Source organism: Erithacus rubecula (genome assembly GCF_903797595.1).
Source record: "Erithacus rubecula genome assembly, chromosome: Z".
In the NCBI taxonomy this organism is placed as follows: domain Eukaryota; kingdom Metazoa; phylum Chordata; class Aves; order Passeriformes; family Muscicapidae; genus Erithacus; species Erithacus rubecula.
Window position 1 is genome coordinate 31,737,720 of NC_136661.1, and position 16,909 is coordinate 31,754,628.

Genomic DNA, 16,909 nt, shown 5'->3' on the forward strand with positions numbered 1-16,909 from the left:
CAGCTCGCCGAGGATGGGATGGTGGGGCCGGGCACCAGCAGCAGCCACCTGAGCGAGCCGCAGATCCGGCGGCCCCGCAGCCTGAGCTCCCCCACCGTGACACTGTCGGCACCACTGGAGGTGAGCCCCCCACAGCCCTGCCACAGCCTCTGCCACACTCTGCTGCTCACTGAGCAATGCTGAAGTGGCTCCCTGCACCCTCCAGGCCTGCGTGCATGGCAGTTACGTGTGATCAGACTCGCCTCAGCCGCTCGTGGCTGTGCTGAACAGAACACAGCCAGCTCTTCAGACTTGTCTCCACACCTGAAAGTTTGAGGAGCTGTGCCTCACACAGCCTTGCACTTAAAGGCTGTTTTGTAAATTAGATACGTTGCCCCTGAAGCACTGCTTTTTGTCTTCTGCTTGGTAAAATGAAATATGAACACATCCGGGGCAGGTGCAGGGGCAGATACAATCAGGTGTAAATCCTGGGGACATGGTGATTGCAGAGGAGGCACAGAACACCACATCCTTCACAGCAAAAGACTGGGCATGCCAGAAAGCACAGATAGAGCTAATTAACTTCTAGAAATCACTGCCAGTGTTTAACTGTAGTGTTAACTACATCTGGAATGCAGAGCTGTTTGCTGTGAGCCAGGGTGGGTTGATTTTTCAGCTCGTGTGAGCAGTGCTGTCTCTGGGGTGGTTTTTGAGCCTGGTGCTGTCTCTCTGCAGGGCATGAAGGACTCCCCTGTGCGCAGGGCAGTGAAGGACACCCTGTCCAACCCCCAGTCCCCACAGCCATCCCCCTACAACTCGCCCAAGCCCCAGCACAAGGGGGCCCAGAGCTTCCTGCCCCCGGGCTGGGAGATGCGCATCGCCCCCAACGGCCGCCCCTTCTTCATCGACCACAACACCAAGACCACCACCTGGGTAAGGGTCCCTGATCCTCTGTGCCTCCAGCATGGCTGGGCTGTGTGCCTCAGCACACACTGAATGGGGTCAGCATGGACCAGCACCTGGGTAAGGGTCCCTGATCCTCTGTGCCTCCAGCATGGCTGGGCTGTGTGCCTCAGCACACACTGAATGGGGTCAGCATGGACCAGCACCTGGGTAAGGGTCCCTGATCCTCTGTGCCTCCAGCATGGCTGGGCTGTGTGCCTCAGCACACACTGAATGGGGTCAGCATGGACCAGCACCTGGGTAAGGGTCCCTGATCCTCTGTGCCTCCAGCATGGCTGGGCTGTGTGCCTCAGCACACACTGAATGGGGTCAGTACTGCAAAACTCATTGCACTGTAGGAATCCTAATAAGGCCTGTTCTGGTTTATTCACCAAAAATAAACAACTAACGTGGGAATGTTTCCAGATAAGCCTGTGCTTGACTTTGAGGATCTGCCTTGGTTTGTTGGATTGACAGTTGTATATCTGTGTTCCAGGAGGATCCACGGCTGAAGTTTCCAGTGCATTTGAGATCCAAAGCATCTCTGAACCCCAATGACTTGGGCCCTCTTCCTGTAAGTGATGCTGTGGCTGTGTTCTAACCCACCCCTTCTGTCCAGGCTCTCCTGTGTCCTGGCACAGGCTGCTGCAGCCCTTCCTGGAGGCTCTGGAGCCCTGCTGTGTGCTGGGGCTTGCTCAGGCCCTCCAGAGCCAGCCCAGGAGGCTCTGACTCATGGGTGGCCTCTTTCTGTGCTACTGAAGTGTTGGGCTGTGCACACACTTACCTGGACTGTCTCTCACTGTGCTTTGAGGTAATCATTTACTGCTTGGGAAACCAGAGCAGATTGTGCCAAGCAAGCTCTGTCAGTGCACCAGCATAGTCTAGCATTTAGAAATCTGAATACATTTTGATTTTTCAATGAAATCCCCATATTTTGCAGAGCAGATAATCAGTTTAATTTCAGAAGTTTTGTCATACTTGTAATCAAAGTATAATGGGGATTTACAGACATGTCAAATGCAGAGCTTTGCTGTATTTTTAAAATACTCCCAGACTTTAAAGGCAGAGAGGAACATGTGAAGGCTGCCACATTCCTGGTCACAGCAGCAGGAATGCTCTTTGGCTTTAGGAAACAGCTGTGCTTTGCAGTTGTCCAGGTACATGGGACATGTGCTAACCTTGGAGGCACTGAAGGGCCAGTTACAATTTGTCCTGTTAACTGCAAGGGGTGACACATGCAGTGAACCCAGGGTAGCCTGACTTGCCCCTAGCACCAGATTTCACCTCTGTTCAACCTCCTGCTTTGGAGTGAGGGTGGGATGACTACAGAATTTAGCCTGTTTCCCAAGACTGAAGTGAAATCAATTCTCCTGTGTATTTTCTGGCAGCCCAGGCTGGCCAGCACTGCCTGTGCCCCAGCCTGCCATCTGCTCTCCTTTCTGCACTGCAGGCTCCTGGGACAGCAGCAAAGGGAATGGATGAAAGGGGAAGCACTCAGGACTAGGTTAGGACATTCTTGTCCCACTGTCCAGGGAGCCTGGGTTACACATTTACAGGAAAGAGCCCACAGAAGGAGCAGAAAGTTTCAAACTAAGCCACGAGGGACCATCTGTTCTCTGTGATTGTTTGCTCACAGCAGGAAACGGGTGGGAATCCTGAGGCACCAGGTTTCCATTTCCAAGCTGTCACAAGTATTCCCTGCATGGGATGCAGTCACCTATCTGAGATCTGGCTCTGAGTCTGCCTGCATTTCTGGCCTGGCCATTGTGCATCTTGGGCTTTCCTGCCTCACCAGCATCTTGGAGACAAGTCCAGGAGGTGTGGGCACTGCACTGCTTCAGGCTGTGTGAGACTGGTACTATTGCACTTACTCTCTCTTTTCTCTGTTTTTGTTTCCCATTTCCAGCCTGGCTGGGAGGAAAGAATCCACCTGGATGGAAGAACCTTTTATATAGACCATAGTAAGTAAGCACTCAGGCACTAGAGCAAACAGCCAAAGGGAGGTACTGAGTATTGAAGTGAAAGCTTTGTGATTTTACTCTTCATTTAGGAAGCCAGGTGTTGATATGTGGAGACATTGATACCAGAGACTTAGTGCCCTCCTACGGTACTGTACACTCACTGGAAGCTTGCTTTAACTGGCTCATCAAGCTTTGTCCCTCTCTGACTTGTGAAGCATTAACATTTCCTCTCTGTGGTTTCTTTTGTTCTTGTTGATATTTTGGATTTGTTGTTGTTGTTGTTGATGATCCCATGGCTTATTTGCACTTAATAAATTAAAATATACACTAGGAATAGAAAATAAGATGAGAAAAGATCCTGTAGCCACAGCTCCACATATAGGCAGTGGAGCAATTAGCACTGAGAAGTACTTTCCTCTGCTTTCAGGTCTGTGGCAGTGCTGATTCTGATCTTATTTCCTATTTAGAGCATGTGAAACTGCACCAGCCCATTAATATTCTCCAGTTCTGTTAGTGGAGTTTTAGTGTAAGTGATGTTTCATTGTAGATTTGTCTTCCTAGAGCATCTCAGAACTGCTGTGTGAGTTTTGTTGGTGTTTGAAAACAAAGCAGCCCACAAAGGCTGGGCTGGGTCTTCTTTTATTTTTTTAATTTTTTTTGGTTGTTCTTTTCAAGATTTTAAGACTTATAATGAGCCATTTCTTCACATCCATAGCTAACTCATAACCATCAGAGGAGGGTGCACACAGAGTTAAAATCTAAACTTAGCCATGTTTGACAGAATTGGGTTTGTCCCTCAGTATCACTGACACCCACGCTCCTCCACAAAGATGACAGTATTAAGTCATTATTCAAAGACTGCCTTTAAAGTAATGCCAATTTTGAAATGGTATAAATACCTCTAAGTAAACATTAGAAATAATGCACTTGTCAAGCCCCCTTTAAACCTCTTCCAAACTTCAGTACAGAGTTATTATCCTTTATCCCTTCTGTAATTGTTTTTCCCAACAGAGATCTGGAAATGTAACTATGGCAAATGATTCTAAACTGCAGCACTAAGGAGTCACAGGATAAAACTGTCCTATTTAAAACACCTGTGTAACTGCTGAGCCTCCCAATCTCTCTTAAAACTCTTCCATTTTTCAGTCTCCTAAAGCTATTTGAGCATCTGTTAGTCCCTAAAATGGAATATTAAAGTCATACATTAATTAGAATTCCTCAAAGAGTTTGTTAGGAAGCAAAATTTATGTGCATCTGAATTCTCCCTCTAGTCTCTTTTGAGTGGATTTAGCTTCTTATATAGCATTTTCCAAAGTTTAGGGGAGCTTTAGATAATGCTGCCTGTTTGCAGCAATGTCCCTTTGGTGCCAGTGCCCAAGCACTGCTGTGTGGCTGGGCTGGGGGCTGGAGGGCCAGGGGACAAAGGCAGCAGGACAGGTCAGAAGAGGCTGCTCCTGTCCTGCCCACTGCTGTGACTGCTGTGCAGCTCTCCAGTGCTCCTTGTCCTGTTTTTGAAATGTTTTTCTCATCCTTGGGAGAAGCTGCAGAAGTGCCCTGCAGGCAGCACAGCCCCTGTGCTGTCACCCTGGGAGCAGGTGGGGCTGGTGCCAGAGGCTGGCTGTGACCCTGACCCCTTCCCTGGCTCTGTGGTGTGACCCTGACCCCTTCCCTGGCTCTCATTCCTCACTGGAATGGGGTGGGAAGTGACAGTGAGCCTGGCCAGTGGCCACTGCAGTGTGCAGGAAGAGGCTGTGTAAGGAGAATGGCAAAGTGTTACTCAGAATGGGAATTACTAGTAGAATTTTGGTTGAAAGGGGCATGAAAAATACCATCAGCTGGACATGAGTCATTTCCCAGCATACTCTGTGTGGTACTGACAGGAATACCTGAATCCCACTGGAGCAACCCTTCTGATGCCATCAGCACTGGGAATGTCTGGCTCTGAGAGTTCTCTACCTGGAAGGGGGTCCCAGACTTCAGGGAAATAGTGGGGCCCTTGGAAAGGCAGGAGAAGAGGGAATCCTCAAAGGCCTGAGAGCCTGGTTTATGACAGAGAATTGTACTGCTGGGAAGACTCAAATTTCTGAAGTTTTTGAAAATGTTGAGACTTTTGAAAAGTATTCTTCAAAAAGAATGAATTTATTATCCATGTCCACTTGGGATCAGGCAGAGAATCCTGAGCTACAGTTCCAGGTGGAGTGGTTCATGCCAGACCCTTGCAGCCCTGGAACAGCATTTTTAATGAGTCCCTGTAAGACTTTGAGAAGAAACTTAGATTTGTTGTTGTCATTGCACAGTCTGAAGTACAGAGAGCTGACACACTGTCACTCAATTCCAGGTGTGTTACCTCTGATTTCAGAGAAAACTGGCACTGTGGTTTGTGGCTGCTGGTGTCCAGGTGACCAAGGGCTTTGTAGAAGGGGATTCCAGTTGAGGGGTGGAAAATGCAGAGGGCTGTGCTGGGTGTCCCCCCTTGGCAGCAGCTCTGCTCCATGCATCTCTGGGGCCTCAGGCTGGCAGCCCTCCTCAGCATTTCCACAAGGGATAAATAACTAATGTGGGAAGGGAAATCAAGCAGTATTTTACTGTTAAATTAACTAATAGATCAAATGTCTTGAAATGTGCTTGCAGTCCTTCAGAATTTTCTCCAGTTAACATTTGCTGAATGACACTTTTCAGATCCCAGTCCCTCTTAAACCAGTTTGGGATGCTCAGGCTTGGAGGGCATTTCCAGCTGTAAAACATGGAAAATGCAGTGTTGCTTGCTGCCCAGTCCCTGAGCCAGAGCAGAGGGATGGCTCCCATGGGTGACCAGCACCCTGCCACTGCAGGTGGCACTGGGTGGCTTTGGGGCACTGTCCTCTTGTTGCAGCACCATTGTTTTGTTGTGGTTGTGATCAGGACCTTGGAGGAGCAGCTGTCTGGAGGCAGGGGAGGGCAGTCCCAGCATGGCCCTGTGGGACATTCCTGTCCTCCTCCTGCCCCTCAGAGCTGTAGATGGAAAGAGCTGGGCTGTGTGTGCCACTGCAGCATCTCCCTGCTCCTTACTGGGTGATGGTCTTGCACCACAGCAGGGCAGTTCTGCCTCCTTCACCTCCTCATTAAATCAGAGCCTAGGGAAAATGTTACTCCCTGCAGATGTAGAGGTGTGATACCTCAGCTGTCTGTGCAGCATTTCAAACAGTACCTAGGGTGCCATTGCCAAAGCCTTTGGGTTCCTTCACCTGTCAGGCCCTGTGTCTCCAGTCCAGTGAACATGTTCACTCACTCCTGCAGACCTTGCCATCCAAGCAGTGCAGATTCCCTGGGTCCTGGGCCACTTCTGTGTTCTTGAGTGAATGTTTTCAGCTTAACAGTGTGTTGGGGCTGGGGAGGGTGGTGAGACACAAGCCTTTGCTAACCCTGACAGAACTGACAGTGCTAGGGAGAAAAAACCAACAGAAATCCACGGTGTGGTAGCAGAGAAGCCATGGGATCATTTCTTTTGTTATTTGCAGATAATAAAATTACCCAGTGGGAAGACCCCAGGCTGCAGAACCCAGCCATCACAGGCCCAGTAAGTACAGCTGTGGGGTCCTGCAGGAAATGCCCTGGCTGGGGCACAGCCCAGGGATGGCAGCCTGGGCAGCAGGAGCTCTGCTGGCCCACACCAAGTCAGAAGAAGTTGGGAATGTCACAGCAGCTTCTGGCAGCCTCCCTGGTTGTTCAGGGTTTGGGGATGCCTGTGGAGAAGTGTCCCTATTTACATTTCCTGGGTCATTCCTGACAGTTTCACTCAGCTGGCACATTGTTGTATTTATTTGAGGATCTCTGGAAAAAGCTGTTTGCAATTGGGAGGGCCTATGTGGATTCAAAGTGGGTAAAAAAAAAAGACAAAAAATGGGTCTGTCAGTTTGAGAGACATAAAACTTCCTGCAAGTAAAGAGAGGTTTCAGAATATCAGCCTTAGAAAAAGATCAACACAGCATTTTACTTCAGTATCAAATTTTTAAAACATCAAAGAGTGATTCTTTGACTTTTTATGCTGGTTCTATGGTGAGTTATGCCAGTTTATGCCATTTTATGATATTCTGAGTGATCAGACTTCCAATCCCAAGATGTTTCCCGGTGCCAAGAGTACCTTGGTATTGTGGATAAATCCTTGGGACAGAGTTTCAGGACACAGCAGATGAGCCTGCTGCACAGTGTAATTCCAATTGCTTAGTAATAATATCAGTAACAGTCACTTGGAGGGATAGCTGCAGTACATTCATATTCTCCTCAGTGAAAGGATCATTTGTGGGGTTTTTAAATGTCTCCTGGCTGCCCCTCCCGGGTGGGTTTGGGGCTGTAGCACTGTGTGTGTGCTGGCAGGGCTGTGCTCAGCAGCTGCAGTGACACCTCCCTGCTCCCCACAGGCCGTGCCCTACTCCAGGGAGTTCAAGCAGAAATACGACTACTTCCGCAAGAAGCTAAAGAAACCTGTGAGTAGAGTGCAGGGCACACCTGCTGCACCTGACACACCTGACACACCAGCCCATCTTCCTCCTTTTTTTTATTTTTGCTTTGTTTGTTTATACATTTCTTGTCCTTTTCATCCAATATTTACCATAGAAGTCTGCAGCAGTGTTTTGGAGCTGGCCCAGTTCCCCCCATGTTCCCAGCACGTGCACTGAGAGAGCACTGGGGAATAAAACCATGGCAGCTGGGACACGAGGTGTCTGATCTGCCACTGAGCTGGTACCAGCCAGTCATTTGCCCTAAGGCTTATTTCTTAAGGCTAACAAGGATAATCTCATCTTCTTTGACACAGGCTGACATACCCAACAGATTTGAGATGAAATTACACAGAAATAACATTTTTGAGGAGTCCTACAGAAGAATCATGTCTGTGAAGAGACCTGATGTATTAAAAGCCAGGCTGTGGATTGAATTTGAGTCAGAAAAAGGACTTGACTATGGAGGTGTGGCCAGAGAATGGTTTTTTCTCTTGTCCAAGGAGATGTTTAACCCTTACTATGGTCTCTTTGAATACTCAGCAACGTAAGTTATATTTATATTCTCAGGGGCTGTATACATTACATTGTGCATAGCAGGCAAAGTTGCTCTGGGCAGAAGTAGCACCCCTGGGGACCCCCACTGCCCTGCTCCTCCTGCTCTTCAGAGAGCCTCCAGGAAACATTTCCATAGCCCAGACAATATCCAGGGCAGCAAAGGTGCAGGTTTTGAGGGCAGTGTCACAGAACAGCTGCTTTCCTCTGCAGGTCAGCTCCTCTGCTCAGCTGCTGGTCCCCAGCAGGAGTTCCCCAGCTGTGGCTGCCACAGCTTCCAGCTGGGGGCTGCCCAGCTTTGAATCCTGGAGCAATCCGTTAGTGCAGGGGACAAAGAGTGCCCTTGCTGCCTGTGGGTTGGGTTTGCTGCTGAGCCAGCCCTTCAGCCCCCAGTGGCTGCGTGGTGGGACAGACTGGACAGGCCTTGGGCACAGCCCACGGCGCTGCTGGAGGGAGAGGCCCCTAGGCACAGGCTGTTTGTGAGCATTGCTGAGTGTCTGCTGATTTACAGACTCCGTTCTTGAGCCGTTTTTTTTTCTTTCCCCAAAAAAGGGACAACTATACACTTCAGATTAATCCTAATTCAGGTCTCTGTAACGAAGATCACCTGTCATACTTCACCTTCATTGGCCGGGTGGCCGGCCTGGCCGTGTACCACGGGAAGCTGCTGGACGGTGAGGGAGGGGCAGGCAGGGGCTGGGCAGGGGCTGGGAGCCCATTCTGGGACAGGCAGGGGCTGGGAGCCCATTCTGGGACAGGCAGGGGCTGGGCAGGGGCTGAGAGCCCATTCTGGGACAGGCAGGGGCTGCCAGGGGCTGGGAGCCCATTCTGGGACAGGCAGGGGCTGGGCAGGGGCTGAGAGCCCATTCTGGGACAGGCAGGGGCTGCCAGGGGCTGGGAGCCCATTCTGGGACAGGCAGGGGCTGGGAGCCCATTCTGGGACAGGCAGGGGCTGGGAGCCCATTCTGGGACAGGCAGGGGCTGGGCAGGGGCTGCCAGGGGCTGGGAGCCCATTCTGGGACAGGCTGGGGCTGGCTGTTTGAATGGGGATTCATTCAGTCACAGTGTCTTACTCAACAAGTGCCTTTCATACAAGGTGCTGCTCCTTTCTCTGCTCAAGGTAAAACTCCTGAACCAGCATGAGCACTGTCCCTAGAGGAAAAGCATGGAATTTTTATCAGTCATTTCCATGCAAACCTGCAGCCAAACTAGGGGGGTCAAATTACTGCTGAATTATTTAATTACAAATTCTGCTGCATTTTGAAATCTCACATCAGGCAGACATCACTGAGTTGATTTTCCTGAGCCTTGGTGCAGCAGAGGAAGCAAAAGAGTCCTGAGCAGAGGAAGCTCACTAGCCTGATTTTCAGGCAATTCCTTGGAGGGAGGAATAGTGATTTTAAATGGGATAGTGTCCTGGGCTCAATTTCCCAGCTTTTGTCTCTCTCTGCCATTAATTAGGATGCTCAGTGGAGTATGGCAGTTAGTGGATAATTGTTGAAACTGAAAAATTGGACTTTCTGTGCCATAATAAAATAAACCTGAGCTGTTATGATGCAGTTGCAGTTGCAGGACTGTTACAGTCAGGAGGTAACAGGGAATGCCAGGGGTGGCATTCCACCTTTCTGGAATGTGCAGGTACAGAGCAGGGGAGGTGACACTGTCCTCTCTCTCACAGGCTTCTTCATCAGACCTTTCTACAAGATGATGCTGGGGAAGCCCATAACCCTGAAGGACATGGAGTCAGTGGTAAGAGCCCATTTAGCCTGTGCCAGTGCTCCCAGGCCCCTGGCTTTGTGCTCTGCACTAATTGCCCATTTTCAAACTGCCTGACTGTGATCTGCCCTAGGATAGCGAATACTACAACTCTCTGAAGTGGATCCTGGAAAATGACCCTACAGAGCTGGATCTCATGTTTTGCATAGATGAGGAAAACTTTGGACAGGTATGTAAAGGTTATTTGCATCTTAGGACTGGTAATTGCCAACAGGTACCTCAGTAGTGAGCAGTCTGGTGTGGTGAAAGCACCATTGAGCTTCCCCTCGCTGTGTTCCAGCTGGGACCGGGGCTGCCACCTTCCTGTCAGGGAGCTGTGGCATCCCTGGGACAGCTGGAGATGCAGCTGAGTAAAATACCTGCATGAGGAGGGATGAAGGTGTCCCACAGTCCAGCTGGGACATGCTCAGGGACTCTGGTTTCTGAAGTTGCAGGTGAAGTTCTCAGGGGAGAGCAGCAGAATGACACCAGCTCCTCTCTGCAGTGCCTGTCACAGCTGGTGTGCCAGGAGAAGCTGCCAGGTTTAAAAGGGTCACAGCCTATGGGGATCTTTCTCCATTACAAATGAAAATGTTGTAGACATTAAATTGAATTAATTTGCTTAGAGGTTTTTATGACCCTTTTTTGTGTTTTCCCTTTGTTCACTTCTGAGACCAAGATCCTGGCTCCAGGTACAACTAGACCTGAGGACTATAGGGTCTTCTATAAAAACTGACTTCAGCATTTCAAACCATGCATTCAGTGTCCTGACAAAAATATTCTGATCCACTTTCCAGTGCTGCCTTTTTCCTGAAGCAACGTAAGGTTATGGATTACACGGAGAACTAGGGAGAGTATTGAAGCCACAGAATAGAGAGGTTTTGTAATACACTGGTTGGCTTTGGGCAGCTTCAGTATGTGATTTAGCTTCTTGTATTACAAATGATAGCTATTATAATTTTGTGTATATAAAGTACTTATTTTGTGGTTCTATTTTATATAAATATATCATTTCATTATTATAAATAATAATTGTAATAAAATTATTAGTAAATAGCCATCCTCTCTATGCCATTTTCCCTTCTGTCAGCACAGGTTTGTTCAAAAGTGTAAATCAATTTACTCATGATTGCCTGATACTGCTTGTAAAACAGTGCTCAGGGAGAGTGGGTTGTGGGAGAAAGATGTCCTGAAATAACAGGCTTTTGGTGTTTTGAAATGCAGACATATCAAGTGGACCTGAAGCCCAATGGGTCTGAAATCATGGTAACAAATGAGAACAAGCGGGAGTACATTGAGTGAGTACCATGATGGACTGTGATGGGGTAAGAGAGAGCAGCTGTGCTTAGAGCTGACCCTGCTGCAGCCCTGGAGTTTGTACTGCACCAGAGCACCAGGGAAAAACATCTGACTGTTAACATGGCTTATATCCAGTCAGATCCAGTAGCAAGGAGTCAGTGAAATGGTGTGCTTTGATCTCCTGAAATTCCCCCCCTGGAAACTTCTCCAACATCTGGCCACAGTCAGATGAGCCAGGTGCTCTCCAGCCTGGCTCTCATCCCAGTGCCCTCCTCTGCCAGCCACAGACCAGAGCCAGGAGTCCAGTGCCAGCAATCCTACCAAAACTGGCCAAATCTGAAATTAGCTTTAATGTTCACATTGCTCAGTTCTTCCACCTACCAGGATGTACAATGCTAAATTCACAATACCTGCTGGCATTTTAAATCAGGGCCTCTTCCAGAGTGAAAGACATTAACAATTGCCACATTCATGCAAATTGGGAATTCATTTCCAGTGCCTGGACCTGAACTAATTCCATGCCTGGAATTGATTTTTTATGCCCGCACCCGTGAGGTGTTTGTGCTGTGGGTGGCTGGTGCTGAAAGCAAAGTGTCCCTTTGATGCTGCAGTTTATTTCTTTATTTATAGGCCAGGTGCTGTGTCCTGACAGCTCTCCTCAGAGCTTGCAGACTTTGCTGGGAATTTTTAATTACTCAGTGCTCTGGAAGAATAAAATGTCTGCTCACGTAGGTACCTACAGGAGTGAAAATATTCCCACTGTGATTTGGTCATAGTCACTGGGGTTTTTGGTTTGTTTCTCCAAAATTCCATCAGTCACCAGCCAGTAAATTGGAATAACTGGTGAAAGCTGCTTAGTTACCTGAACTTGCAGAAGTTGTAAATGGCAAACTGAAAGCATTTGGGGTTGCTGAAACCTTTGAACACTTGGCCGAAACCTGCTAATGAGTTTGTTTTTCTGATGGGGTTTTGTTTCTTTCTGCAGCCTGGTCATCCAGTGGCGATTTGTCAACAGAGTGCAGAAACAAATGAATGCCTTTCTGGAGGTGAGGCTCTTTAGCTCCTTTCTTTCACAAAAATAGGGATTGTTTTTAACACAGGTTTCTTACCCACTGGTGTCTGTGTAAAGGGAGTGGGGAGCTTGGCAGGGAATGCAAATAGAATACATTACGTTTTATGATTTTACAGTTTTATCTTGTGTAAGAATATATCATCTTTCCCTGATGGGAATAAGGTCATTCTCTTTCAAGTTTAATTATTTGAGCTTGAAGTAATTTGGTCAGTGATTTTTTAATTAGGATTTATGTGGGATGAGAGTTTTAACTTTGCTCTTCTTTTTAGGGATTCACAGAACTGCTTCCTATCGATCTGATTAAAATTTTTGATGAAAATGAACTGGAGGTGAGTTGGTTTGGTGCCCCAAGCTGACAGTTGTGTGACGGATGTGCCAGGGCTTTTCAGTCATTTGTCTCTCTCCCTGAGGGAATGTGCAGACACAGCTGCCTTGCTCAGAGCTGGAAATCAGATGTTTCTTCCTAATTAATAAGTCTATTCATGACATGAGAAGAGCTGCACTCAGGAGGGTGGTTGGGGTGTGCCTCTGAGAGCCTGGAAGCAGCCTGGTGGATCAGTGCCACCATGCTCTCTCTGCAGTCACATCCAAACAAGTGGAAGCTGCTGTCACACTATGGCAGTGTGCAGCCCTTCTGCAGTAACTGGGATACTCTGACTCTGCCCTGTGTGTGCATAAACGACTGAAGGTCAGAGCCCTGAGGGCAGTGGCACCTGGCCACCCTGTGAGGTCAGGGAAACATCCCACCCTTCTGCTTCCCTGCAGTTACTGATGTGTGGCCTTGGTGACGTCGATGTCAATGACTGGAGACAACACACCATCTACAAAAATGGTTACTGCCCAAATCACCCTGTTATCCAGTGGTTCTGGAAGGTAAGACTGGGCACCACCTCTAACTGGTTCTGTAAGTGAAAGTCACTGCCCTTTTCTGCAATCATTTTTCTGTATGTAAACTGCTAAGAGTGGGTGGTGGTGCAGGGGGCAGGAGCTGCTCCCTGCTCACTCAGGTGAGGCAGGTGCAGCTCCTGCACAGATGGCCCTGGAGCAGAGACAGTCCCTGGTGCCCGGGGCTGCTGCTCCAGGGTGGCTGCAGCAGGTGGGTGTGTGCTGCAGCCTGAGTGTGCCTGTGTCCCCAGGCAGTGCTGCTGATGGACGCTGAGAAGCGGATCCGGCTGCTGCAGTTCGTCACCGGGACGTCGCGCGTGCCCATGAACGGATTCGCCGAGCTCTACGGTGAGCTGGGGGCAGCAGGCTGAGCCCAGCACTGAGCTCTGAGTGCTGCTGCCTCAGCTGCCCTCCTTGGCACCCCTGACCCCAGCTCACGGGGCTGGCAAAGGGAGAGCCACGCTAGTGTTGCTCTAATGTACCAGCAGCAGGTGAAAATCCAGCCGCGAGTGATGCCGACATTTCCTGTTAGAAATAATGTTTAGGCAATCTGTGTAGTGTCCAGCAATTTGTTTCATATGGTTTTTATTTTCACCCAGGTTCAAATGGTCCTCAGCTGTTTACAATAGAGCAGTGGGGAAGTCCTGATAAGCTGCCCCGAGCTCACACCTGGTAAGTCACCAAAGCATAAATTCCAGAGCTGCTCCTGTCAGAAGGGCCACAGTGCTGAGCATGCTCAGCTCTGCATCCAACAGCATTTGATCCTGTGGGTCCCCAGTGCCTTCACAGACTGAGAAACTGAAAGATATTATTTTATTTCCCACATCCTAGTAAGTGGATGTAATAAACCAAGTCAGACATCACCAAACAGCTACAGAAGGCCCATAAACCATTGGAGATTTCAAAACAAATGTAACGTTATAAAGATAATTTAACCCTGGTTTATGGATTTTGCAAACATTGAAAGCATTCAGTACTAGTTTGTCTTGCTCTGTTACATTTCAGGAATGGGACTTTTTAAAGAAAGTTGTGCTGAAGTAGAAAATTACTTTGCAGATTATCAGTGCAGACTGGAGATCTTTTAGTGAAACTAATTCTACAGAATAGTGAGCTTTAATAAAAAAACAAACATGAAAACAAAGGCACAAAACCCACCAAAGACAAACACAACAAAAACACGCTCAAAGATCAACCCATCCTCTTTGTTCCAATTCTCTTCTAGCTTTTACCTTTGGAAGATTTTTCTCTTGATGTTTAATTTCTCCCCCTGCTGCCCCTCCAGAGAGCAGAGGATCTGTCCTCTAAATCCATAATATCTTTGCTGAATCTCAAGAAATCAGTCTTTTGACAAAGACTGTTTTACACTATCTAAATACAGTGAGGGGCTTTCTGCTGGCTTTTTCCCATTCTAAGTGATTCTTAGCAATTTCCTGCTTCCAATTTTGCAAAGGAAGGCAGCACAGTTACTGCAGAGCTCACCTTGGGCAGGTGTGAGGTGCACAGGGAACAGTGTGGACCACAAGCTGCATTCTTAATCAAGACCCCAAATGATTTAATCTTTTCTAGTTGTTTAGAACTCTGTTTTCCTGCATTATTTAGTGCCTCTTTCCTTGTCCCTTCCAGCTTTAACCGCCTAGACTTACCTCTGTATGAATCTTTTGAGGACCTGCGGGAGAAGCTCCTCATGGCCGTGGAGAATGCCCAGGGGTTTGAAGGGGTGGATTAACTTTGCAGCACCTGTTCCCTCTCCAAGCACGTTCTGCTGGCTTTGGCACTGCCCAGGGGACTCCAAGGGACTGTGGCACAGCAGTGTCCCAGCTCTGGGCTCGGGAGCAGTCCCGGCAGGCTGGGCTGGCACCTGGGCTGGCCTTGCTGATGCTCCTGCAGCTGCTGCCAACTGATCACATTTCAGCAGGACTTACTCTATTTATGTTGTGCCTCTGCAGGCAAAGCCCTTAATAAATATTTTACACAATTTCTAATGACAATGAATGGAATTAATAATTTTGCAGGTATAGTATTACAACTCATGTTTACTTCTTAATTGATTTAGACATTTTCAGATTTTATTTCATTACAATTAAATATCATATACTTGGAAAAATGAGCATTTTTCTTAATTTCATACCAGACTTTTTTTTTTTTCAAAGCACGTTGAGCCTTGTGTTCCTAAGCGGTGAGGAGAGTAGGAGAAAGCTCTGTTGGAAGCTTTCTCTCTTCAGTAAGCACATCACTGTTGTCTGTAGCCAGAAGTGCAGGCTGGATGTTGCATCTTCGTGTAAGTACTAGCAGAGTGTCAAGGCACAGCAGAGCCCTGACACAGCATGTCCAGATCTCTGTTCTACCAGAACTGCCTCGTTACTGCCAAGCTGTACATGTGCTACGGCGCATCTGGGCTGGGGTTGGCATGAAGCCTTTGAGGAGAACCTGCTGAACCCTGTCATTCTCTCTGTACAGTGATTTGTTTCCCATCCTTCCCTCATTCCTGTTTGCAATGGAGGCATTCCAAATGAAATCTGGCACTCTGGAACACAGGTTTGTTCACGCTGCTGTTTGTGTGCACTTGCTAATGAACCTGATTAACACGGGGTTGTTGGTTTCTGAAGGCACTTTCTGTACCACCGGGAGGGCAGACCTGCTTTGAGCATAAACATTCATGGGATTTTACTCCTTCCCACTGCACATGACCTTCTGGTGCAACATCTGGCCATGGTGGATTTGGCTGCTGCTATAAAGAGAAAACCAGCTCTAGACCTGAGCCTGCGGACATGTTCCTCAGCAATTGTTTCTGTGATTTCTTTTTTACTTAAAAAGATTTATTTAATATACACTGCTGTCTAATCCATTTTGTTACCTATGACATGTTGCATGCCTAATCTATAATGTCTGAGTTGCATCTGTTTTGTGGCGGATTAAAGGTGACAGATTTGTGCTTGCTCCCAGTGCAGTGACGTGGTGACAGCACTGCTGGAGCAGGGCTGGTGACAGCACCCAGGCAAGGTGACACCACTTCCCAAACACTTCACCTCACTGCCACCAGACTCTGAGCCCTGTGTGCCCAGTCACCCTGCAGAGCCTAGGACACCAGGTCACAGCTGGGAAGGAGCTTCCTGCCAGTAACATCCAGCAGTTAGTCCCAGCCCTGAGGAGGATTAGGGTGGTACTCAAATGCGGTTCAAGATTCCTTCTCTGTTAAATATGTTGATACTGAATTCCTGACATTGCTGCTTGATCTTTTCCATCTGAGGAGCAAACTGGAACGCAAGAGAGTGGCTGGCATCAGAGTAGACAGGAATGCTGGAGAGACTGCTTGGCTCTGGAGATAGAACAGATAAATCCAGGTATTCCCACTTAACTCTACATTAAGCACAGCTGATTGTAACATAGAATGCTTTTGAGAGAAGTGTCACACTCTAGAACTTATTTTCTCTGTCTTCTGGAGGATTTTTGGTGAAGCCTGATGCACCCATCAGAGCATAGGGACTGCTGTGCCTGGTTGTGGCTCTGAAGCTGCAGTGCTGTGTCAGGTACAGAGGAAGGCTGGCACCAGCAGAGGCAGGTCACGTTTAACAGTCCAGCGTTCCTCCTGCTGTGCTCTGGCCATCCCTCTCCTACTAATTCGCTGCCGACGCTGGACTAAAAATTGCCCGAGCTCTGCTAAACCCGGTGGGGGTCGGGGGTTCGGGGACGCAGCCCGAGCAAGGGGCGAGCGCGGGATGGGCCGAAGCAGCGCCGCTCCTGAGCCGCGCTCGGTGCTGCGGGGGCCGGGGGTCCCGGGGCGGCACCGGGGCTACCCGGGCTCGGGGGCCGGGCACTCCCAGAGGGCAGAGCCCGGGCGGGGCCGGGGGAACCGGGGCCGGGGGAACCGGGGCGGGGCCGAGGCGATGTAAAGCCCGGAAACCGCCCGGCCGCCGTTGTTGGACGCCGAGCACGGTGAGAGGCGGCGCTGCTTGTTCGGGCTCCCCAGGTGAGATGTGGGGGATTCG

General features: G+C 48.8%; 1 protein-coding gene across 8 annotated transcripts in view; it reads left to right on the plus strand.

The window, feature by feature from the left end:
* NEDD4L (NEDD4 like E3 ubiquitin protein ligase) overlaps positions 1-15,027 on the plus strand; it is a 64,608-nt gene extending 49,581 nt beyond the window's left edge. For 6 of the 8 annotated variants that reach the window (XM_079330555.1, XM_079330551.1, XM_079330554.1 and 3 more), the window contains 18 exons: positions 4-120; positions 715-912; positions 1,418-1,495; positions 2,828-2,882; positions 2,972-3,028; positions 6,380-6,438; positions 7,280-7,345; positions 7,675-7,904; positions 8,465-8,586; positions 9,591-9,661; positions 9,762-9,857; positions 10,892-10,965; positions 11,952-12,012; positions 12,308-12,367; positions 12,804-12,911; positions 13,175-13,271; positions 13,523-13,595; positions 14,547-15,027. In XM_079330555.1, the coding sequence (XP_079186681.1) occupies positions 4-120; positions 715-912; positions 1,418-1,495; positions 2,828-2,882; positions 2,972-3,028; positions 6,380-6,438; positions 7,280-7,345; positions 7,675-7,904; positions 8,465-8,586; positions 9,591-9,661; positions 9,762-9,857; positions 10,892-10,965; positions 11,952-12,012; positions 12,308-12,367; positions 12,804-12,911; positions 13,175-13,271; positions 13,523-13,595; positions 14,547-14,649 (1,725 nt within the window). In that variant the 3' untranslated portion in view covers positions 14,650-15,027. The remainder of the gene's footprint in view (positions 1-3; positions 121-714; positions 913-1,417; positions 1,496-2,827; positions 2,883-2,971; positions 3,029-6,379; positions 6,439-7,279; positions 7,346-7,674; positions 7,905-8,464; positions 8,587-9,590; positions 9,662-9,761; positions 9,858-10,891; positions 10,966-11,951; positions 12,013-12,307; positions 12,368-12,803; positions 12,912-13,174; positions 13,272-13,522; positions 13,596-14,546) is intronic. The other 2 variants (XM_079330553.1, XM_079330556.1) reach the window with 1 other exon arrangement.
* Positions 15,028-16,909: the final 1,882 nt, after the last annotated feature.